We start from the raw sequence: 24252 nt of genomic DNA, 5'->3' as shown, positions 1-24252 counted from the left end.
AATCGACCGAGCTTACCTTGAAAATAATTAAATCCCATTTTGGGTTAAACCAGTTATTTAACAGAAATTTATTATGTTTGCCTTATGAATTTTTAAAATTTATGAAAGGGAAAGAGATTAATTTCAAGAACAGTAAGCTGAGCTTAACTACCTGTGTTTTTTCCAAGAAAGCATGGCTAAAAATTCATTCCCTACTCAAAAGAGCATTGACAATTATTTTTGATCAATTCTGGATGGTTGAAAAAATAAATAAATAAAATAGGGCTAGAAAGGGTAAATTTATTCAAATCAAAAAACTTTACGAAATTGGAACCATATTCGTATTGTATAATTAATTATTGGGTTAGTAATTTGTTTGTTCAATTTAGTAAATGCAAAGGGGAGCGAAGTCCCTAAAACAGATGCCAATGAAAACCCTTGCACAGACTCACGTTCAAGATTCAACCTTCTTGGACTTTGGGTTTTATCTAACTCTTGGGTCCAAAAGGTTAAATTTCGGATATTAATTGCCCAATAGTAAAATCTAAAGTTCGGCATCGCCAAACCACTATCCTTTTTGGATTATGTAAATATTTCTTACTCAACCTGGGATTTTTATTCTGCCATATATATGAAGAAATTTTGGAATCAATAATATCAAAAAGGATTTAGGAATAAAAATTGGTACTACCTGAAATAAATAAACTTAGGTAGAACTATCATCTTAATAGCATTGATTTGACCAACTAATGATAAGGACATCGGAGACCATTTAGTTAATAATTGTTTAATATGATCAATTAAAGGTAAGAAATTAGCCTTGAATAGGTCCTGACGTTTCTTAGTAATTTTAACCCCTAAATACATAAAGTATTCTGTAGCCAATCTGATGGAAAACTTCTGTAAATTAAAGTTTGCGTATTTAATGGGAATAACTCAGTCTTATCAAAATTTAATTTATAACCAGAAAAGCTATTAAATTGAGCAAGTAATGATATTACTGAAGGGATTTCTCTGGATTAGAAATATATAATAACAAGTCATCTACATATATTGGAAAATGAAAGGAATAAACTGTTTTCGTGATTTATTTATGGGTAACAGTTTTATGTCTTTTGAACAGTTATCTAATAAATACAATTTGCCTCGGTCGCACCTTTTTAGATATCTACAGATTAGAAATTTTTTGAATGTTATTTTGCCTACCTTTCCGATGTCACATCAAACTGATATTATGGAAAAAATCTTAAGTTTAAATACAGAAAAAATCTTAAGTTTAAATCCCTTACAAAAGTGTGTAATAGCAACCATCCACGACTTGATCGTTAAAATCCCTTCAGGTATATCTGATAAAATAAAGAATGAATGGGAACGAGGACTTCAAGTAAGTATATCCATAGAAGAATGGGAAAAGATTCTTAAATTAGTTAATACTTCTTCGATGTGTACTAGACATACTTTAATACAATTTAAAGTGGTTCATAGATATATATGTCAAAAGACAAACTAGCCCGTTTTTATTCCCATATAAACCCTATGTGTGACAGATGTAATTCTGAGGTTGCTTCTTTAACCCATATGTTTTGGTCCTGCCCTCTTTTGAAAAAAAATATTGGAAAGACACCTTTGATATTGTTTCATCAGTCTTACATATTGATTTACAACTCCATCCTATTACTGCAATTTTTAGATTACTAATGATTGATTCTAGTTACTTATCATCTTCAGCCTGCCGTTTGATAGCATTTGTTACGCTGATGGCCAGAAGATCCATTTTATTTAAATGGAAAGATTTTGATCCCCCTACTACACTTCAATGGTTTTCTTAGACTATAGCTTGTTTAAACCTAGAAAAAATTAGGAGTGGTACGGTTAATTCCTCCATTAAGTTCCAGGAAACTTGGATATTTCCATACATATGACTTAAGTTGATTTTTTAAAAAATCCTTTTTCCTCATAGTTAATCGTATATGGAAGGGGGAACGGAGTCAAGGACAGAATAATTATAATTGACAAATTATGGCAGCGCAGTTTTTTGTTTCGTTTTGCGTTCTGTTTAGTTTAGGGGATTTTTTTTTGGTTTTTTTTCTTGAACAAATCTTTTGAACTTTTTACTGTTTCAATTATCAAAAGATCGGGTGGACTTGTCTGGATATGATACTTGGAACTTCTGTTTGTATATGTTATTGCTATTATTGTAATCCTGTTCTCTTGGCATTGTTATTATTGATATGTTCATTTAACTGATTATAATGTAATAAAAAGATTTGAAAAGAAAGACAATTATTTTTGGATTATTATATCTACAACTTACTGATTGTGAGCTGTAGATATAATTACTGAGACCTGAAAATTATGTCAAGGGTTTCTTCAGGGCAAAAAGGTTGAGAAAGGCTGTTAACGACCAACCAATAGCCAGTGTGATTTAGAAGAACAAATTTGTAGAGAGATTGCACTGTTACAAGAAACAAAATCTAAGAAAGATGGCACCAGCGGTTTTTGTAGACCCAGGCAACTTCTTCCAGTTCGTCCACAAAACAGCTTTTTCTTCTTCTTTCTTTTCTTACGTCTTTCCTTTTCAAGGTGGTTAGGGTTCTGTCGGAGTCTGCGTTCTACAGTTCAAACTACGGTTCTTTGCAAACAGTAGGTTTTCGGGCATGCCTTCAGGGAGCAGTCCCGTAGACAAGGGGTCCCCAACCTTTTTTGCACTGCGGACTGGTTTAATATTGACAATATTCTTGCGGACCGGTCGACTTGGGGGGGGGGGGCTGTTCAAGTAGGGTTAAACTCAGCTCAGCATGTCTTTTACAGTTAGGGTTGCCAACTTTCTTACTCCTAAATAAGGGACAAAAGTAGCAGTCAAATCCCGGGACACTTTACCCCAGAAAAGGCTACCAGGACCGTAAAGCCTTGCGCGGGCACCTGTGTGCGCATGCGTGACGTGCGCATGTAAAATGTGCAAATGTGCGTACATGCCTATTTTTTCCCCCACAAATCGGTTTTGCCTTCATCTGATTATACTGTACATACATTATTTCTACTTTATATAGGCTGTGTATTTATCATATCATTCCTGCTTTTACTGTATGTTAGTGTTATTTATTTTCGGTTTCATGTGTTATTTGGTATGATTTGTTAGGTTATTTTTTGGGTCTGGGAATGCTAAAAAAAATTTCCCATATAAATTAATGGTAATTGCTTCAATTCACGCCATTTCGGCACGAAAGGTTTCATAGGAACGCTGTACCTTAGAGGGGGAAATATGGGACAAACCAATTTAGCCTGATATACGGGATGTCCCGGCAAATACGGGACAGTTGGCAACCCTATGTTCAAGTTCAACAGTGCGTGACAGGGAACGAGGAAAGGTGCAGCTGACCCATATCGTTTCCTCACGCAACACACATAAAAGTTGCTGGTGAACGCAGCAGGCCAGGCAGCATCTCTAGGAAGAGGTACAATCGATGTCTCAGCCCGAAACATTGACTGTACCTCTTCCTAGAGATGCTGCCTGGCCTGCTGCGTTCACCAGCAACTTTTATGTGTTGCTTGAAATTCCAGCATCTGCAGATTTCCTCGTGTTTGCGTCATTTCCTCACGGCCTGGTAGCACATGCTCTGCAGCCTGGTGGTTGGGGACCGCTGCCGTAGACAACCCAGTTCCTCACCAATTTCATCAACTGAAGTGTCATGGGACAATGAAACATTGAGACAGCAGACAGCGGAAGGAGGTCTCAGTACTCGAGCGATTCCACTCTCTTGATACAGTGAGAGCCTGCTAGCCCCTAAGACGGTTGGGGGAGGGGGGAGAAGAGGCTTGGAGAAGCGATGCAGAAGAGGTAACATTGGACAACGAATTGCTGGTCTCCGCTCTCGTTGTTTGCTGGAGTGACCCGTCTCTCTTTCGCTGGAGAGAGCGAGCCTGCTTGAGATACTGAAGTGCTGGTTTATGGGTTGTAATTTGTGATGGATTCCAGATCAAGGTCTCTTTGGGCATGGTGGGGGTGTGGGGTGGTCAGTGCTTCTGCTGGCGCAGGTGGTGGGAGCTGCTGCTTCTGCTGCTGTTTGTGCGATGAGGGGGGAGGGCTTGGGGGGGTCTAATGTTTCTATCATTCATTCAACGGGGTTAATTGTTTTGTGAATGTCTGAAGAGTAAGAATTTCAGGTTGTGTACTGTATATTAAATTAAACCATTTGATTAGGGTCAGAGAGCTTTTGACACATTGGCCTTCACAAATCAAAGTATTGAATACAGGAGTAGGGATGTTACGCTGAAATGATATAAGATGCTGGTAAGGCTGAATTTGGAGTATTTTGTGTAGTTCTGGTCAGTTCCCTACAGGAAAGATGTCAATAAGATTGAAAGAGCACAAACAGGATTTACGAAGATGCTGCTAGGACTTGACCTGAGTTATAGGGAAAGATTGAATAGGCTATAACTTTATTCCCTGGAGCATCGGAGAATGAGTGGAGATGTGATAGAGGTACAAAATTATGGTGAGTTTTGATCGGAGTAGATGCAAGCAGGCTTTTTTCCACTGAGGCTGGGTGAGACAACAACTAGAGGTCATGGGTTATGGGTGAAAGGTGAAATATTTAAGCGGAACGAGGGGGAACTTCTTCACTCAGAGGGCAGTGAGAGTGTGGAACAAGCTGCCAGCACAAGTGATGGATGTGGGTTAGGATTCAACTGTTGAAAGAAATTTGGACAGGTACATGGATAGGAGGGGCATGTAGGTGCAGTTTGAAGGTATGAGGAAAATTAAAAGTTTGGTATGGACCAAATGGGCTGAAGGACTTTTCTGCGCTGTAGTGCTCTACACTTGACGACTTTATCATTCATGCACAGCTGACTGATTTGACAATGATGTCAAATTGTGTAATACTTTCCATTTCTGGATGATGTGTGACACTGACTGGTGCATTTGCAGTACCATTAGCATTACACAAGAGGGAGAGGTCAGGTGAGTCGTCCATTCATATAAAAATGTCAGTTTAACTCATTCAAGATTAAGGAAAATCACAAGGTATTTTATGAATACCAAGTACAGAGAGAAACAAGAGGATGAAGGCGAGGTCTTAAATTAATATTTCTCAGCTCTATTTACCAAGGATACTATACTTATAGAATTTGGGGGGGGGGGCTGGGGGTGGAATAGATGAAATTCTGCAACATGTTGTCATTAAGGAGGCACCTTAGTGGGTTTTAACGCGGACAAATCCCCAAGATCTGATGAGTCATATCCTGGGGTACCCTGGAGGAAAGTGAGATTACTCTTTTAAACTCTGTGAAGGACACTAAACGTGATATCCTGATTGAAGATTTCAAAGAGATCCCCTCTCATTCATCTAAAACTTTGGGGCTACAAAAGGGTTGCAGACTCAGCCAGCACCATCATGGCAGGCCCCTCCCCACCACCAAGGACACCTTCAAGAGATGGTGCCTCATGAAGACAGCACTGATCACTAAGGATCCTCATCATTCAGGACATGCTCTCTTCTCGGTACTACATCAAGGCGCTGGTACAGGACCCTGAAGGGACACTCAACGTTTTAGGAACAGCTTCTTCCCCTCTATACCATCAGATTTCTAAATGATCCAAGCTTTTGCACTATTAATTTTTGAACTTTATAGATTTTTACTTTGTAACTGGGTCGTGGTTACACTGGCTGCTGAGGTGTCTAAAATGGCTTCTTTGTATGTTATATAAAATGGCTTTTCTGTAATAATAACTGCGAGGTAAGGAGTTCTCTCTCTCCCTGTTTGTTTGGGTTATAATATCGACAAGGGAAGAAATGAACCAATGAGTGTCCATGTTATTCTTTTTGTCGGGGATATTCTGTCTCATATGGCTGGGAACTGTGTGGTTTGGCGGGCTTTTCACGAGGACGCGCTCTGGTCGACCACCGTGGTTGGACCCAGGCGGCGGGTCAAGGGGTTCGGAGAAGATCGCATGGGGGAAAGAAGACCCCGTTCATTGAGCTCCAACGGTTGTGCACGAAGTGGTTGAACTCTGATAAGTTTGGCACCTTTTACTTTCCTTTTATATTGTATCCCTATTAATTACATAGTTCCAGTAAGATCTATAAATCGTAATCTGTAAATCGTACATTGTGTGCTGTCTGATATTTGACGTGTGAGTTTGCACCAGGTGGCATTACACAGCAACTACGAAAACATGGGACACAGTTTGGCAGGTGGATGGGGTTCCCCCTGGATAAACACGAGCCGATAGCCCTGAGCGTTACATTTGTGGGGGCTATCGTCCGGGGTTGAATTCTGTGAAAGCTGTGTAAATTGGCATGTAAGTTAGTGCGGAGATGGACCTGGATTAGATTGCAAGCTGGTGTGAGTCCGAGGACGTACCGGTTAAACATGCGTGCGTGTAAAGTGGGGTGGATTTTCGCTCTTCGGAAGAAGTGTTAGTGCGAGGGTTGAGTCTGATTAAAGCTATCGGCAAGGTAGAACTGATAGCTAGAAGGTGCGGTAAAGAAGTGGAATTGTTGGTTCGTTCGAGTGCTGATGTCATGACGTTGGAACTGTCAGCGACGGTCAGCATCCCGGGGGAGGCGGGGCTGTGGGGCCCTCACACCCTCCTGGAGGATGAATGTGAGGGGACACCGGAGGAAGAGTTTGGTGAGACACCAGGGGAGGTGCCAGTAGCCAGTGGTGGAGGGTTGAAGGAATTTGCGAGGGAATGAGTTCTCGGGATAATGAGGGAGGACGGGCAAGAGGGGTCAGAGTGGGGAGGATTGGTCAGGCCCCGTCTCCCAGCTAGAGGTGAGACCTCCGAGTTGGCAGCCGCCATTAGCTCCCTGGCAAGAAGGGCCGAAGGCCCCCGCCCGAAACTGAGAATTTTCTCAGGAGCCACGCCCACCCCAGAAGGGGAGGACGATTATGAGCTATGGATCGAAAATATGTCCCAGTTGTTAGGGGAGTGGCCAGGCTCGAATGAGGAAAAGAGACAGCGATTGGTGGAAAGTTTGTGGGGGGTGGCGGCTGGTGTTGTCCCGGGGCTGAAAGCTGAACAGCCCTCGGCTTCCCTGGTGGAGTATCTGGAAGCTTTGGAGGGTGCATTTGGATTGACCGGAGGTTCCTGGGAGCTTTTAGCGGAGTTTCAAAATATGCGGCAGGGAAGAGGGGAAAAGCTCTCAGAATACATTTTTCGGCTGGAGATAATGCTTAATGGGTTGCTGCGCCGAGGGGTAGTGAAGGCAGAAGAGGTGGCGAAGTTGAGGATGAATCAGATATCTAGGGGTTCCCTGGGGGAGGACAAGGTGGCTTGGAGCCCCCTCCATCGTTCGTTCAGCTGATTAGAGAGGTGCGGGAGAATGACAGCGCGTTGGGCCGGAGAGAGGACTCTGGCAACCGGGGACGATCCTCAGCGGCACAGGTGGTGGTGGCAGGGTTGAGAACCGAACGACCCAAGGGGTCCCAGGTGAGTAGGGACCCCTCGCATGAGTGGGTTGACAAGGAGAGCACCCCCTTCAGGGGCAGGCCGCGCAGAGGGCTGGAAGTGGCAGGCGTCCTGGGAGTAGGGGGGGGTGGGTAGTGTGTGCTATAACTGTGGGAAAGAGGGGCATTTACGGCCGGAATGTGAGCAGCAGGAGGTGTGCTACAGATGTGGGGAAGAGGGACACTTCCGGAGGGATTGTGAGAGACAAGATGCCCCGCAGAGGGCAAGCCCCCGGGCAACTAAGGGAGAGGTGTCGGGAAACTTAGGAGAGACTCAGTAAGGGAACGAACTGGAGTCTCTGGAGGAACACGTTCCCCGGAATCTACCATAGGACCCCCACAAGCCCAAGCCCTTATTCCGGACGGATTAGTGGGACCCCGCTCCAGCGAGTCCCTACGGATAGAGTGAATCTTTGCAAGGGCCATCCTCGACACCGGGTTGCAGGTCACCTTATTGTACTGGTCGTTCTACAACAAATATCTAAAGCATTTGCCAGTAACCCCGTTTAATGCCCTGGAGATTTGGGGCCACCTTCCAGAGGGTCATGGAGAGGACAGTGGGGCACATGAACTTGCTGGAGGTGTTGGTGTATCTGGATGATGGGATAGTGTTTGGATCTACTTTGGAGGAACATGAGGAGCGGTTGCTGACTGTGCTGAGTCGGCTGAAGGAGGAAGGGTTGAAACTTTCCCTGGACAAATGCCAGTTCTGCAAGCCGTCTGTTGGTTATGTCGGGCACATAATCTCGCGAGATGGAGTGGCTACTGATCTGGCTAAGATAGACGCAGTGACCACCTGGCCGAACCCCAAACTGTGAGTGCCCTGCGCTCATTTTTGGGGTTCTGTGGGTATTATCGGCGATTTGCGAAACTGGACGCTGCAGGGCATCGGTGGTCGGCAGCCTTGTCTGCCTATGAGTTCAGCCTGAAGTACCGGCTGGGGAGCTGGAACATCGATGCAGATGCTTTATCTCGTCGGGCGCTTGAGGGATCGGGCTCAGACGAGGAGTGGGAGAGCATCCCTGCCCCGGGGGTGAAGGCCATGTGTCAATTTGCGAGCGACACCAAAGCTGGGGACCCGATGGGGCTGGATCGGGCAGTGGATCAATTGGGGGTTGATGATGACGCACTACCCACTGTTTACTGTAATTTGACTGCTCTGAAGAACAAGCAGTTGCCGGAGTTGAGCCCCGAGGAAGTGGGGGCGGCTCAGCCAGATGACCCGGGCATTGGCACTATCTGGCACCCGCTAAAAAGGGGGATATGGCTCAGGTGGAGAAGACGAAACACGCCTCAGTGCCCTTACTACTGAAGGAGTGGCCTCGGTTGAAGCCGAAGAACCAAATCTTATACCGGGTCACATCGCCCCCCCAGCGCTGCCAGCTGGTCCTGCCTGAGAAGTATCGGAAGACTGCGCTCAAGTCACTACATGATGATTCCGGGCATTTGGGGGTGGAAAAGACCTATAGATTACTCAAGGACGGTTTTACTGGCCCTGGATGAAGGAGGTTGAAGAATACTGTAAGACAGCAGTCCCCAACCAGCGGGCCGCAAAGCATGTGCAACCGGGCCGCAAGGAAACGATACGATTTGGCGATATGAGTCAGCTGCACCTTTCCTCATTCCCTGTCATGGCCATTGTTGAGCTTGAACGCATGCGAGGTCATTACCCGCGCGTCATCCATGTCAGCGCGGGAAGGAGATCAACTCCTCGAGCTTGCAAATGATGACGGGCTGAAAAGTATGTTTGACATAACATCTCTGCCGGCATTCTGGATCAAAGTCAAGGTTGAACATCCTGAGACAGCCACGAAAGCACTGAAAACGTTGCTTCCATTTCCAACATATCTCTGCAATGAATGCAATGAAAACTAAATTGCGGAATAGACTGGACATAAGGAACCCCCTTCGAGTATCGCTGTCTCCCGTCACCCCTCGATGGCACTATCTCGTTGCAGGGAAACAAGCCCAGGGCTCCCACTGATTCAGCGATATTGGTGTGTTGCAATGGTTTTATATGTTCATACGAGGAAAATATGTGCTGTGTGTTTAATATCCAAACGTTACTTAAAATGTTATGATGCTATAGACTTCTAAGTAACTTATCACTTCATTCACATGAGGAAAATATGCGCTGTGTGTTTAATATTAAATTCATTAGATAAACCCTTTTAGAAACGAAATTGAGTTTATTAGTTATAGTTGACTTATCACCTATATGCCGGTCATGATTAACATCCAACCCCCGTACAGAATTGCCAAAAGCGATTTATAGAAAATAAATCGGCACGTACATGCATGCGCACACAGGTGCCTGCGCAAGGCTTCATGGTCATGGTAGTCTTTTCGGGGTAAACACAACATATTTGATGGCTACTCTTGCCCGTTGACAATCCTACTGAATGAATTACTGGATATGCTTGGGGTCGAGAAATCCAGGGCCATGCCCTACCACCCGCAGGGTGATCCTCAGCCCGAGGTTTAACCAGACCCTGTTGGACATGCTCGGGACTCTGGAGATCAGCCAGAAGAGTAAGTGGAGTCTGCACACTGGGCATTTGGTTCACTGTTACAATTGTACCCGCAATGACGCTATGGGGTACTCGCCTTATTATCTGATGTTCGGGTGGGAAGCGAGGTTGCCCACTGACCTGTGTTTTGGGACTGAAGCAGGTGAATTACCTTCGACACCCTATCTGAAGTATGTGTCCGATATGAGGAGGGAGTTGAAAAGGGCGTACGAGTTGGCTGAGGAGGCGGCCACCAAGCAGAATCAAGGGAATAAGAAGAGGTATGATCGGAAAGTGAAGTTCACCCAGCTTCTGTCAGGAGACCGCGTCCTCATAGGGAATTTAGGACTACCTAGTAAGCACAAGTTAGCGGATCGCTGGGTGGCCACCCCCTATGTGGTAGAGAGCCAGATGTCGAACCTATCTGTTTACCGTGTGAGACCAAAGGATGGGAAGGGGCCTGTCAAGGTACTCCATCGGAACCACCTATTGCCCCTGGGTCGGGGGTGCAGGTAGACCAAGAGCCCGAATTGGAGTTTACACCTTGTACGAGGACTCTGCGGAGGTGCGGGGCGAAGGAAGAGCCCACCGCGAAAGAGACGGGGCCGGGCCCAGCCCCGGAAAGGGATACTGATTTGGAAGCTCCTGATTGAGCCGCAGGGAATGAGCCTAAACACCTGAGACTTTTGCACAGCATTGAAGTAATTTTATGTATTGCATTGTTTTGCTGCCACAAAAAAAAATAACTTCATGACACATGTAAGAGATAATAAGCCTGATTCTGATATAGTCTGCATTACAGACTGAGTGGGAAGTGATCAGGGAGGGGAATCATGGTTGGGAAAAGGAGAAGGGAAAGCACCAGAGAGACATTCTCTAATGATCAAAAACAATTGTTTGGAGTCAAATGACCTTGCCTGGTGTCCCAAAGCTGGGAGTGTCTGCATCTTTGCCAACAACCCCTCTCCCGCACCCCCCCCCCCAGCCCCAGCACTCATTCTCTGCCACCTGTTCCACACCCCTCCCGTGGCATTCCACCCCTGCCATCCTTTGCTCCCACCAGATTTAAAAACTCACTCTCTGTTCCACATTGAGAAATACAGTACTGTGTAAAACTCCTAGATATCCAGGCTACTTTTGCATAGGACTATATATAGAACCAAACAAAACAACACTCCTCAGGACCACGATTCAGCCACACAACATATATCACACACAGGCCATAACTCAAAATATTATTGTGAAAATAAGTTAATAAAATATAATTCAAAATGCATATAGTAAAGCATAGCCTTCTTGATAATAGAGGTGTTGTGAGTCTAGGTTAGATCATCTGTTACACGGACAAACCTGCAGATTCTAGAAATCCACAGCAACACACACAAAATGCTGCCTAGCCTGCTGAGTTCCTCCAGCATTAATGGAAAAGAGTAAACAGTCAATGTTTCATGCAGAGACCCTTCTTCAGATCATCTGTTATGTGCACACCAAGAACCTTTGTGCTCTTCACTGTCCACAGAAGAACCACTGATGTGCAATGGAGAGCAGTCGACCTGTGTCCTCCTGAAGTCCGCAATCATCTTGTTTGGTCCATGTTGAGACTCAGGTTGTCTTTCACGCACCCTGTGACAAGCCTCTCTACCTCCTCTCTGTATGCCGACTCACCACTGTTGCTGATGAGGCCAACCACTGGTATCATCAGAAAAGTTGATGATGCGGTTTGAGCTGGGTCTGGCAGTGTTATCGTGAGTCAGCAGCGGACTGCACACACAGCCCTGGAAGGCCCAACGCTCTGTGTGATGGAGCATGAGATGTTGCTGTCAACTGGGACTGACCAGGGTCTTTCTGTCAACCAGTCCAAGATCCAGTTACAGAGAGAGGTGTTGAGTCCCAATGAGAACACTCTACCAAGCAGCCTTTGAGAGGTGATTGTGTTAAACACTGAGCTGAGGTCAATGAACAACATCCAAATATTCAAGCCTCATTTTCTAAGTGGGACAGGACAGAAGGGAGGTCCAAGGCTTTGGCATCATCAGTGGACCAGTTTGATGGTAAGTGAACTAGAAAAGGTCAAATGTTGCTGCAATGTGGGATTTTATAAGATCCATTACCAGTTACTCAAAGCACTTTAGGAATGTTGAAATCAGTGCCAGTAGGAAGTAATCATATCATGTAAGCCAGTTACTGTTGCTCTCCTGGGCACCAGAATGATGGTGGCTGCCTTGCAACCTGCAGGGACAATGGACTGCTTCAGAGAGATATTAAAGATATCTGTTAAGACCTCCATTAGCTTGGCCGCACCAGTCTCTCAGCAGCTGATCAGGCACTTTGCCCGGACCCACAGCTTTAAGTGGGTTTACCGTGTCTTGGGTTATCCCTCTTCGTCTGTGGCCAGACAGGGAGCCTGTTACTCAGGAAGAGAGGGGGCTTTCCTTGTTGTCACATCATTCATTTGGTCAAACTATGCATAGAAAGCACTCAGCCTATCAAGGAAGGGAAGTATTGCTGCTGTTGATATGCAGGGTGGACTAGTAACCAGTTATGGTTTGTACACGTTGTCACAAGTGCCGTGTGTCCCTGGTGCCACAAAGATGTCCGTGGATTTTCTGTGGGTACGCATGCTTTGCCTTCCCAATGGCACAGAAGAGTGTGGCTCTCACCAACCTTAAAATTGTCTTATCCGATTCTGAAGGCAGTGTCCCAAAGCCTAAACAGTGCATAAACATTTGCAGTTGGCCATGGTTTCATGTTTGCCCTGTCCATGTAGAGTTTAAATATGTTAATGTCCTCAATGCATTTTTCTATATAGCCAGTCACCAACACACATGTTGACATGATGATCGCAGGCAGCCACCTCCCTGAGATGGCACCTTCGGGTCAGGTCCTGATATCCCTAGGAACTGGTTTCACTCATTTCACCAGTGGCTGGTATGCAAGGATCAGCAAAATAGATATGTGGTCTGAGCATCGGAGGTGAGGGCAGGGAATAGCCTTGACTCCATGAATGTTGGTATAAACTAGGTCTAATATATTCTCTACTCTGGTTGCAAAGTTGACATGCTGGTACAACTTTGGCAGGACTGTTTTTAAATTGACATGATTGAAGTCAGCAGCAACAAATAAGACACCACTGGGGTGGGTGGCTTCAAAGTTGCAGATTGTGCCATCGAGCTCCTGCAGCACTTCCCCAGCACTAGCAGAGAGGGAGGTGAACAGCAATAATCACTATGGCAGTGAACTCCCTTGGAAATGAGAAAGGCCTGCACTTCACCATTAAAAACACCATTTGCCATGAGCAGCAGTCCATTACTACCGAGGGATTCACATACTCGTTCTTACTGATGTGGACACGCAGTCCTCCTTCACGGTTGTTGTCAGAGGTCGCAGCATTTCTGTCCACCCAAAATGAGATTAGACCTTCTATACTTCTCCTCAATAATAAGTATACAACTTTAGATACTATTGAGGGGGACAACCTACCAGGAGGGAGCCATAGTGACCGGGTCTCTGGCACTGAGTCTGGTGCTGTGGCTCAGAAGAGCAGGGAGGTGAAGAGGACTGCAGTATTGATAGGAGATTCCCTAGTCAGAGGAACCGAAACAAGGTTCTGTGGGCAAGATAGCGACATCCAGATGGCACGTTGGCAACCTGCTACCAGGATCAGGGATGTCTCGGATCTGGTCCATGGCATTCTCAAGGGCGAGGGCAAGTAGCCAGAAGTCTTGTTGCATATTAGCACCAATGACAAAGGTAGACAAGTTGAGGAGGTTCTGAAGAGATATTTTAGGGAGCTAAGATGAAATCTGAAGGACAGGACCTCTATGGTAGTAATCTCTGGATTGCTGCCAATGCCAAGTGCCAGTGAGAGTAGGAATATGATGATTTGGCAGGTGAATCTGTGGCTGAGGGACTGGTGCAGGGGGCAAGGGTTCAGATTTATGGATTATTGGGATCTCTTTGGGAGAAGGTACAAAATGGCTGAAAATGAGTTACAGAACCTGAATCAAGAGAGGGTCCAATATCCTTGTGGGCAGATTGGCTTGAGTTGTTTTGGAGGGTTTAAACCAATTTGGCAGGGGGATGGGAACTGGAGTGATAGTGCTGAAGATGAGGTAGCTGGTTTACAAACAGAAGCAATGTGAAGTGAGGACAGGCTGTTGATGTGGCAAAATTGAAGTCAACAGAATGTGTTGCAACATAAAAGGTGAACAAAATCGAAAAAGGTGAATACAGGACTAAAGGTGTTATTTTTTTTTATGTGAGCAGTATACGGAATGAGGTCGATAAACCTGCAGCACAGTTACAGATTGGCATGTATGATGCTGTTGGCATCACTGAATCATGGCTGAAAGAAGATTATAGCTGGGAGCTTAATGTCCAAGGATACACATTGAATCGAAAAGAAGGGGGTAGCGTTGCTCTATTGGTAAAAAATGAAATTATAAGAGGTGACAGAGTCAGAAGGTGTTGAATCATTGTGGATAGAGCAAAGGAACTGCAGACCCCCAAACATTAGTAAGGATGTGGTCTACAAATTATAACAGGAGATAGAAAATGCATGCCAAAAGAACAATGTTACAATAGTCATGGGGGATTTCAATATGGAGGTAGAATGGAAAAATCAAGTTGATTCTGGATTCCAAGAGAGCAATTTTTAGAGAATCAGAATCAGATTTAATATCACTGACAAATGTTGTGAAATTTGTTAACGTTACGGCAGTAGCCCACTGCTCTACTCTCTATATACACATGACTGTGTGGATAGGCATAGCTCAAATACCATCTATAAATTTGCTGACGATACAACCATTGTTGGTAGAATCTCAGGTGGTGACGAGAGGGAGTACAGGAGTGAGATATGCCAACTAGTGGAGTGGTGCTGCACCAATAATCTAGCACCCAATATCAGTAAGACGAAAGAGCTGATTGTGGACTTCCGGAAGGGTAAGGAAAAAGAATACATACCAATCCTCAGAGGGACCAGAAGTGGAGAGAGTGAGCAGTTTTAGGTTCCTGGGTGACAAGATCTCTGAGGATCTAACCTCATCCCAACATATCGATGTAGTTATAAAGAAGACAAAACAGCGGCTATATTTCATTAGGAGTTTGAAGAGATTTGGCATGTCAACAAATACACTCAAAAACTTCTATAGATGTACTGTGGAGAGCATTCTGACAGGCTGCATCACTGTCTGGTATGGAGGGGTTACTGCACAGGACCGAAAGAAGCTGCAGAAGGTTGTAAATCTAGTCAACTCCATCTTGGGTACTAGCCCACAAAGTACCCAGGACATCTTCAGGGAGCAGTGTCTCCCTTGGATTCAAGTACAACCCGTCCTTTTTGTACAGGTCACTCCTGCCCCAAAAGAGGTCCCAATGATTCAGAAATCTGAATCCCTGCCCACTGCTCCAATCCCTCACACATGCATTTATCCTCCACCTCATTCTATTCCTATACTCACTGTCACGTGGCACAGGCAGTAATCCCGAGATTACTACCTTTGAGGTCCTGCTGCTCACCGAGATTACTACCTTTGAGGTCCTTCCTAACTCCCTGTAATCTGATTTCAGGACCTCCTCCCTTTCCCTGCCTTTGTCATTGGTACCAATATGTACCACGGCCTCTGGCTGTTCACCTTCCCACTTCAGGATATGGTGGACGTGATCAGAAACATCCCGGACCCTGGCACCTGAGAGGCAAACTACCAACCACGTTTCTTTCCTGCATCCACAAAATTGCCTGTCTGACACCCTAACTATAGAGTCCTCTATCACTGCTGCCATCCTCTCCTCTTCCTACCCTTCTGAGCCATAGGGCCCGTCTCTGTGCCAGAGGTGTGGCCATTGTTGCTTCCCCCAGGTAGGCCGTCTCCCCTAACAGTACTCAAACAGGAGTACTTATTTTGTTAAGGGGGACAGCCACAGGGGTACTCTCTAGCCTCTGACTCCTGCCCTTCCCTTTCTTGACTGTTACCCACTGATCTGTTTCGCAAGGTCCCAGTGCGACTACCTGCCTGTAGCTCCTCTCTATCACCTCCTCACTTTCCCTGACCAGACGAAGGTCATCGAGCTGCATCTCCAGTTCCTTTACCCTTTTCTCACTGTTACCATCAGGAAGGAGATACAGTAGCCTGAAGGCACACACTCAGCGATTCAGGAACAGCTTCTTCCCCTCCGCCATCCGATTCCTAAATGGACATTGAATCTTTGGACACTACTTCACTGGATGGCAACCAAGAAAGGTCGGTGACGCTGGAGAGACAGCTGACCTCCAGGAAAAACTGGTACGGGCTGGCAACCTTGCGGGCAGTACTTGCAAGAGGGCACCACTCAACCTACGACTGAACATGAACAGCAATACCTCCAGTGTCTCCCGAGGGTGGGGGGTGGGGGGGGGAGGAAGAGAGACTCAACGGGACGGTCATACTGGCAATGGCCAGGACAGGGAACACAACTACAAGGAAGCTAAAGCAAGCAACACTGACTGGAGAGGAATTCGCAGTAAGATGTCGGTGTGGGAAAGTCTGCAAAACATCAGAGGGCTCAAGATACACCAAAGCAGGTCTAGATGTGGATCAATGGTGACCCAAGTGCAGCGCACGGACTTAGTGTCTGTTGAGACGAAAGAGAATTCCAGCCAGGAAGCAACCCACAGAGCTGAAGATCTCTCCACACTTGAGTCGCCTCAGCACTGACAACAGACCTAGTGAGTTCCTCTTCGGTTACCCCAATCCATTCGTCAAGGAAAGACAGGATCAAATGGCCTAGATCGTCAGACAACATCACCTGGATGCAGTTCGATGATGATCTAGACGGCATCCTGGAAGTTGCCTTAGCAGGTCCAGTACACAGAAAGATCGACTCACTCACAGCCATAGCATACAATCTAGCAAGGAACGATTTGTCCCAATGGAGCAGAGAAGCCAGCCCGAGTTACCGTGGCAACCAAATAGGAGGGAAAGGGAGGTTCATCGTTTGAGGGGCGAATTAAAGACACTCAGCAAGAGGTTTAAAACCAGTTCACTGGCCAAAAAAGAAGAAGAAGGTATCAAGGACTTAACCAGTATGCTGCAGGAACATCTATGACAGCAAAGGAGGAAGAAAGAGAAAAGGCAAGCGCAGTTTGTGAGATCCATTCAGCTTCACCAGGACTCTTCTCGGTCAACAAAAATCTGGTATACTATCCCGCTCAAAAACCAGAGGTAGAGGAGCTCCTGCGACCCACGGAGGGGTCAGGGACTAGGAACCAATCGGGCTGTGCATAGACCAGAAAAACCATCAATTGAGCTGAATGTGAAGGAGCCTACATGGCAGAAAATCCAGGACATGATCCGGAAAGCTGAAGCATCAGCTGCCACAGGCCCAAGCGGCATATCTTATAAAGTGTATAAGAAATGCCCAAAACTTTTTCGGAGGCTGTGGAAGGTCATGAGAAAGATCTAGGCCAAAGGTACTATTCCATCAAGTTGGAAATTGGCAAAGGGATACTTTATTCCAACGGAAGAGGATTCTTCCACAATTGCCCAGTTTAGGACAATTTCTCTCCTGGATATGGAATGTAAGATTTTCTTTTCTGTGCTCGCAAGAAGCCTGACTTCTTTCATGACACAGAACCCCTATATCAACATATCCATCCAGAAAGGCGGTATTCCAGGCTTTTCGGGGTGTCTGGAACACACCTTGATGATTAGCCATTCGATCCATGAGGCCAAGCAGAAAAAAGGCGACCTAACAGTTGTCTGGTTAGACCCCACAAATGCCTATGGATCTATTCCACATGACCTCACCCTAGAAGGACTTGACCACTACTACATCCCAGTGTCTATTCGAGACATGATCACCAGCTACCTAGGAGGATTCAAACTCAGATTTACATCAGCCCATTTCACAACTCGTTGGCAGGACCTCTAGAAGGGGATTCCAACAGGATGCACCATCTCCCCCATCCTATTTATTATGGGAATGAACTTCCTATTATCAGCAGATGTAACCTGCAGCCCCACGCAGGAGTCGGGCATTGTTCAGCCGGCTCTACAAGGGTTCATGGACAACATCACTATAACAACTGTGTCACATGTCCAAGCAAGATGGGTATTGGAAACCCTGGACAATGTAGCCACTTCTGCGAGGATGTCCCTCAAGGCCATGAAGTCCAGATGTACGGTGATCAGAAAGGGCAAAGTTATTAGAAAGTTTAGCCTCCCAAGTTCGGGGTGACGTCATCCCTTCCATCAAAGATAACCCAATAAAATGCTTGGGGAAGTGGTTTAATGTCTCACTGACAGATGGGGCCAATGTCACCAATGCTGTGAGGCAGACAGATGAATGACTGAAGAAGATCGACAAATCCGGACTTCCCGGCAAATTCAAGACCTGGCTATACCAATACGGCCTTCTGCCCAGGCTTCTCTGGCTCTTCACACTTTGAGTTCCCCATGACTGCCGTAGAGGGCATCCTGAGGAAAACCAACAAGCACCTGCGGAGATGGTTGAGAGTTCCCCCAAGCTTCTCTTCAGTGGACCTCTATATTCGATCTGGGCAACTGCAGCTTCCCCTGTCATCTGTTGTGGAGGAATACAAGGTAGCAAAATGCAGAGCCTTATTAAGCTTGAGAGATTCCAATGACATCTTGATAAAGCAAGCAGGCGTTACAACCAGATCTGGGCGCAAGTAAGCAGCCAACGCAGCTGTGGAGGAGGCAGTGTGTTCTCTGAAGCTGCGAGATATAATCGGCAACCCCTGCATCGGGCGGCAAGGCCTCGGCTCAGTTCACTTCCAGCAGTGGGGAAACGCAAGCATAAGGAACAGGCGAGACATGGTATAGGCAGAAGTACGGATCCATGAGGAAGAGAAGCGGATGTTAAAGGCAGTGGAACAAGGGTCCCAGGGTGCCTGGACAAAATGGGGTCTGCCCAAGTGCAAGATCTCGTGGGCAGAGTTATGAAGACTGGAGCCCTTCCACATTTCCTTCCTCTTGCAATCCGTATATGACACCCTTCCTTCGCCATTACATCTGTACACATGGGGGATGAGAGAGGACCCGAACTGTAAGCTCTGTGGTCAAAAGGGGACGCTGGCTCATATACTGTCCGGGTGTAAAACAGCTCTAACTCAAGGACAGCATAGGTGGCGCCATGATAAGGTGCTTCTGGCTCTTGCTGACACAATAGAGTGAGAGAGATGCAAGGACGGCTGGCACAGATTTGAGGAAGGTCATCACCTTCATCAAAGAGGGAGCCAGGCCTTTCGTAACCAAACAACCAAAGCCCAATCTGCGGCTAACAGCCAGGTCCTGGGAGATGAAGGTTGATGTGGGAAGGAGGCTGCAGTTCCCAGATGTGGTGCACACAACCGTATGCCCGGACATTGTACTGTGGTCAACTGAAGATAGGAAAATAATTCTGGTTGAGCTGACTGTGCTATGGGAGGAGGGATGGAAAGAGGCCCACGACAGAAAGGCCTTGAAGTACCAGCCCTTAGTGCAGGAGTGTAAAGACAAGGGATGGCAGGCATGGTTGTTCCCTGTGGAGATCGGCTGCAGAGGTTTCCCAGCCAAATCAGCATGGTGGTTGTTGTCAGCTCTGGGCCTGGACGAAAGGAGCAAAAAACAAGCAGCTCGTAGGATGGGGGAAGAGGCAGAACGAGCCTCTTGTTGGATTTGGAGTAGGCAAGAAGAGGGAAGCTGGAAGCTGGAAGCCAGGAGCAGACGGGCAGTGATTTGGCCACCACTGGTGAAGGCTGGGAACCACCTGATGACATCTGCTCCTGAATGAAGGCTACCTCGTAAAGTATCTGGAGAATGGTGTATGTAACAAGTTAATATACAGTATTTCTGTTCTTGCATTTTAAAAAAATCTATTCAATATACTTTATTGATTTACTTGTTTATTTATTATTTTTTTATTTATTTTTTCTCCGCTAGATTATGTATTGCATTGAACTACTGCTGCTAAGTTAACAAATTTCACGTCATATGCCAGTGATAATAAACCTGATTCTGATTCAGTACAATGAAATGTATGATAAATAAATATACATAAAGACTGAGCACACCAAGTATACATGTCTATTAAATAGTTAAAATAAGTAATGCAAAAGGACAGAAATAAAGAAATAGTGAGGTTGTGTTCATGGGTGCCTTGTCCATTTAGAAATCAGATGGCACAGGGGAAGGAGCATTTCCTGAATTGCTGAGTGTGAGACTTCAGGCTTCTGTACCTCCTTCCCGATGGTAACAGTGTGAAAATGATGTCCTGGGTGGTGGGACCTTAATGATGGATGCCACCTTCCTAAGGCACCACTTCTTGAAGATGTTTTGGATACGATGGAGGCTGGTACCCATGATGGATTTCTGGAACTTACAGTAATGCCCCCATCCCCCCCTTCCACCATCTCCCAACCCTTTTCCCCCTCTCCTTACCTGCCCATCGCCTTCCTCTGGTGCTCTTTTTCTTTCTACCGTGGCATTCTGTCTCTTTCACAAATTTACTTCACAGCTCTTTACTTCATCCCTCCCGCTTCAGTTTTCACCTATCACCTGGTGTTTCTCTTTCTGCTGCCCCCACCTTTTAATTCTACTCCCCAGCTTTTTCTCTCCAGGGTTTCGGCCTGTACTCTTCCTAGATGTTGCCTGGCCTGCTGAGTTCCTCCAGCATTTTGTGTGTGTTGGTCAGATTTCCATCATCTGTAGATTTTCTCTTGTTTGTGATGTAATATTGAGTATTGAGAGCAGTTTTGGGCTCCTTATATTAGAAAGGATGTGCTGAAACTGGAGAGGGTTCAAAGGAGGTTCACAAGAATTCAGAAGAACGAGTGATGACCTCACTGAAACCTATCAAATGGTGAAAGGCCTTGATAGAGTGGATGTTTCCTATAGTGGGAGAGTCTAAGACCAGAGGACGCAGCCTCAGAATAGAGGGGCATCCTCTTAGAATGGAGATGAGGAAGAATTTCTTTAGCCAGAGAGTGGCGAATCTGTGGAATTCCTTGCCACAGGCAACTGTACATGTATATTTAAGGCAAAGGTTGACAGATTTTTGATTGGTCAGGGCATGAAGGGATACAGGGAGAAGGCAGGAGAAAGGGCTGACAGGAAAATTGGATCAGCCATATTAAAATGGTGGTGCAGGCTTGATGGGACAAATGGCCTAATTCTGCTCCTATATCTTATGATCTTGTACGTTCTAGAAGGAATGAGTCCTACAATCTTAAGCATGGAGAAAACTACAGGGGTAATGACCATAATCTTTTACTGCTGGGGGTATCTGAGTACACACCATTCATTGAAAGAAGCAAGACAGGTTGAAACAGAATTCTATAACTCTTTATCCCCCGAAGCATGGAGTACAGCAGACAGTCATCATGTGAACCTTTTATAAAGCACAGATCCGGCCTCAAGCACAACTCCAGTTTAGTCATTGTAGCAAGTAAATGGAGATATTGGAGGATCTGCCAGGGGTTCATGAAAATGACTGCAGACAACTACAGTTGCAAGGATAGATATAGCAACAGATTAAACTGTTTGCTTTGAAGAGAAGGCAGAATTATACAAGCCAATAAAAATGGAATGTATCGTGGAAAGCTGTTCCCATTGACGGGGCTTTACTACTACTAGCTTAGGCCTTGTGAATAGGCTACTCACAGGAAAGCATACACGGCCATCGCGATTATTAACAGAGACAAATCACAAAAGCAAAAAATAAGTTATGCTAATACGAACCAATTACCCACAAAGAAGATCTAATCTTCTTTCATATGGACAGAAATGCCACAAAGCCCTGAGAAGGAAGGTGAAGACGAACTTGTATAGCTCAGGGACAAGGAACTTCATTTATTTGAGAAGGGTAAAGCAGTTGGCACTGTTTTCTTCAGTGCAAAGTTAAAGAGAGATTCATGATCAAGTAGTTCTATGAAGCCAAGTATGAAATTATCTCCAATGGTATACAGAATTTCTTCTTATTTAGAGATACAGCATTGTAGCAGGCTCTGCACAATGAGCACATACTGCCAAATTAACCTACTAACATACTTGGAATGCGGAAGAAAACCTTGTAACTAAGGGATACTGTTAAGGTACCGTATGGTAATAGAGAGATAATAATTATTTTTCATGGCAAGTCAAGAGATCTGGAATATTCTGCCTATAAAGTCTGGTAAGAAAAAAAATGAGTGCAAACTTTCAGAAGGGAAAGAGATAAATATTAAAAAGGAACAGGCTGTGGAGACACTGCAAGGGTGATTATATTTAAACAAATCTTCCAGGACAAAAACAAGGAAGAGCCAAATGGCCCTGTGTTATTGCAGGAACATCAAATGACACAATGAAGAATGACAGTCTCCTTGTAGTTCTAGCAAACCAATTCCTTGGCTAGTCTATTCATTGTCGATTTCAGAAATTTGGCTGCAATTGTGAAAAGAAGAGCTAAACTACAACAAATTTGTCAGGCTGGAATGCATTCAATAGCACATAATGAACTTCTCAAAGAGCTTACCCTGTAGTGATAATCCGCTTCGGTCCACTGCACCCTGAAGTTTTCATATTGTCCACCACGCCAATATCGCTCAGCCTCATGCTCATAGTAGGGAGTTGCATAGGGATCAGGTCTAAGGACGAGATAAAAAAAAACAAGTGAGCTGTAGTTTCCATCCTGCAATGTATAAAAGTGAGCTAACAGTAAGTTAGTAATACATAAAAACATATTCCTTATTGCAACTTTGGTGGTTCTTTTATACGTCAATCTTCCACCATTGCCATCTGTGCACAGGATTACACCATCAACACAGCTAATGAGGGGCTCTATTTAGATCTTCACCTAATACCTGCAAACAACATTTTACTACACGTTGATCAGGACATCAGGAGTGGGAATCCAGGCTGGTTGCATTCTGGAACTGGCCATACAAGTGTCACCCCTGCTCAGTACAAACCAGTCACCACTCTGGTTTGTACATTTTGGTATGTAAGGTAACTGCACCACCAAGTGTTCTGGCAATAACTCTACCTCCCAGTCTGGAACCTGTGGCTCAGGTTTCAATGCTGCTTCAGTAGATTGAACACAGTACATTACAGCCCTTTGGCCCACAATGTTGTGTCCTCTTTAGAACCTATTCTAAGATCAACCTAACTCTTCACTCCTACACAGCCCTCTATTTTTTCATCCATGTGCCTATCTAAATGCCCCTGATGTATCTGCCTCTGTAACCACCCAGAGTACTCCATTCACCCACTCTCAGTGTAAAGAACAAAAGCTCTGACATCCCCCTATAATTTCCTCCAATCACCTTAAAACTACGCTCCCTAGTATTAGCTATTTCCGTCCTGGGAAAAAGTCTCTTGCTGTCCAATCGATCTATGCCTTTTATTATCTTTTACACCTGGAGAGCTGGTGAATAACAGCCACTGCAAAGAGCATAGAGGTGTTCGGCAACTTAGTGCATTGAGATCTCCCATGCACTATCACATGGCAATTGTGGGTCAACTTCACTGAAGCATTCAACATGAAACTAAATGGTCTGCTCATCCCCTGTTCCCCACCACCAATTTTAGCAGCATGCCTGTGTAATAGATGAGTGCCTTCTTCTGGAATGGTGAACAGAGATGGCAAAATAACACAGCATTTGGGAAGGAAGAGGGCACTTTAAGTAGAAGGGCTGGAAAAATCTGTCCAACCAATATGTATGGTAACTCTCAGAACCAATGCTAGAACGCATAGAGGAGGGTCAGAGGACAAATTGAGTCATGCTGACTCAATCACTCATCAGTACTCTACTGGAGGGAGATCACTGCTTATTTATAATCCAGTGAATTAGCTCTGCTTCATGCCTAGGAGCAATTCTCTGGAAATTTTTGGTTCATTCATGACATGACGAACTATTTACTCATTTCTAGCTGGTGATGAACTGCATTCTTTAATCATTGGGTAGTAACAGGAAAGACACTCCCGATGTGTTCAGGAAACAGCTTAAGATGGTGACCACTGACAATGTTGGAATGGAATGTAAATTGGAAATTCCAAGTTGAGGTAATACCAATTGTATTAATCCAAATGTTAGCAAATATATAATCGTAATAGCAACTTAATGGTAAATCAACCTCCAATCAATAGGAGGCATTACACAGAACCAGGTTGAATAAATGTGGTACTGTCAACGTTAGAACATTCAGATGATATGGTGTAAGGAGAGGTAAGGCAAAAAGAGAAACACTGCACATGAAGCCTTCTGTGGTTGGGGTTGACCATGAATGTTGTGTTCCAGCTGTCTATATGATACACAAGCCAAGACAGTACAATATGGAGAGCAAGCTGT

General features: G+C 45.2%; 1 protein-coding gene across 2 annotated transcripts in view; it reads right to left on the bottom strand.

Moving 5' to 3' along the window:
• Positions 1–24252, bottom strand: part of zc3h18 (zinc finger CCCH-type containing 18) — a 318015-nt gene that overhangs the window by 197393 nt on the left and 96370 nt on the right. For both annotated transcript variants that reach the window (XM_063067274.1, XM_063067273.1), the window contains one exon: positions 22437–22548. In XM_063067274.1, coding sequence (XP_062923344.1) covers positions 22437–22548 — 112 coding nt within the window. The remainder of the gene's footprint in view (positions 1–22436; positions 22549–24252) is intronic.

The sequence above is a fragment of the Mobula hypostoma genome, chromosome 14, assembly GCF_963921235.1.
Source record: "Mobula hypostoma chromosome 14, sMobHyp1.1, whole genome shotgun sequence".
Taxonomy (NCBI): Eukaryota; Metazoa; Chordata; class Chondrichthyes; order Myliobatiformes; family Myliobatidae; genus Mobula; species Mobula hypostoma.
This window is presented reverse-complemented; position numbering and strand designations above follow the sequence as displayed.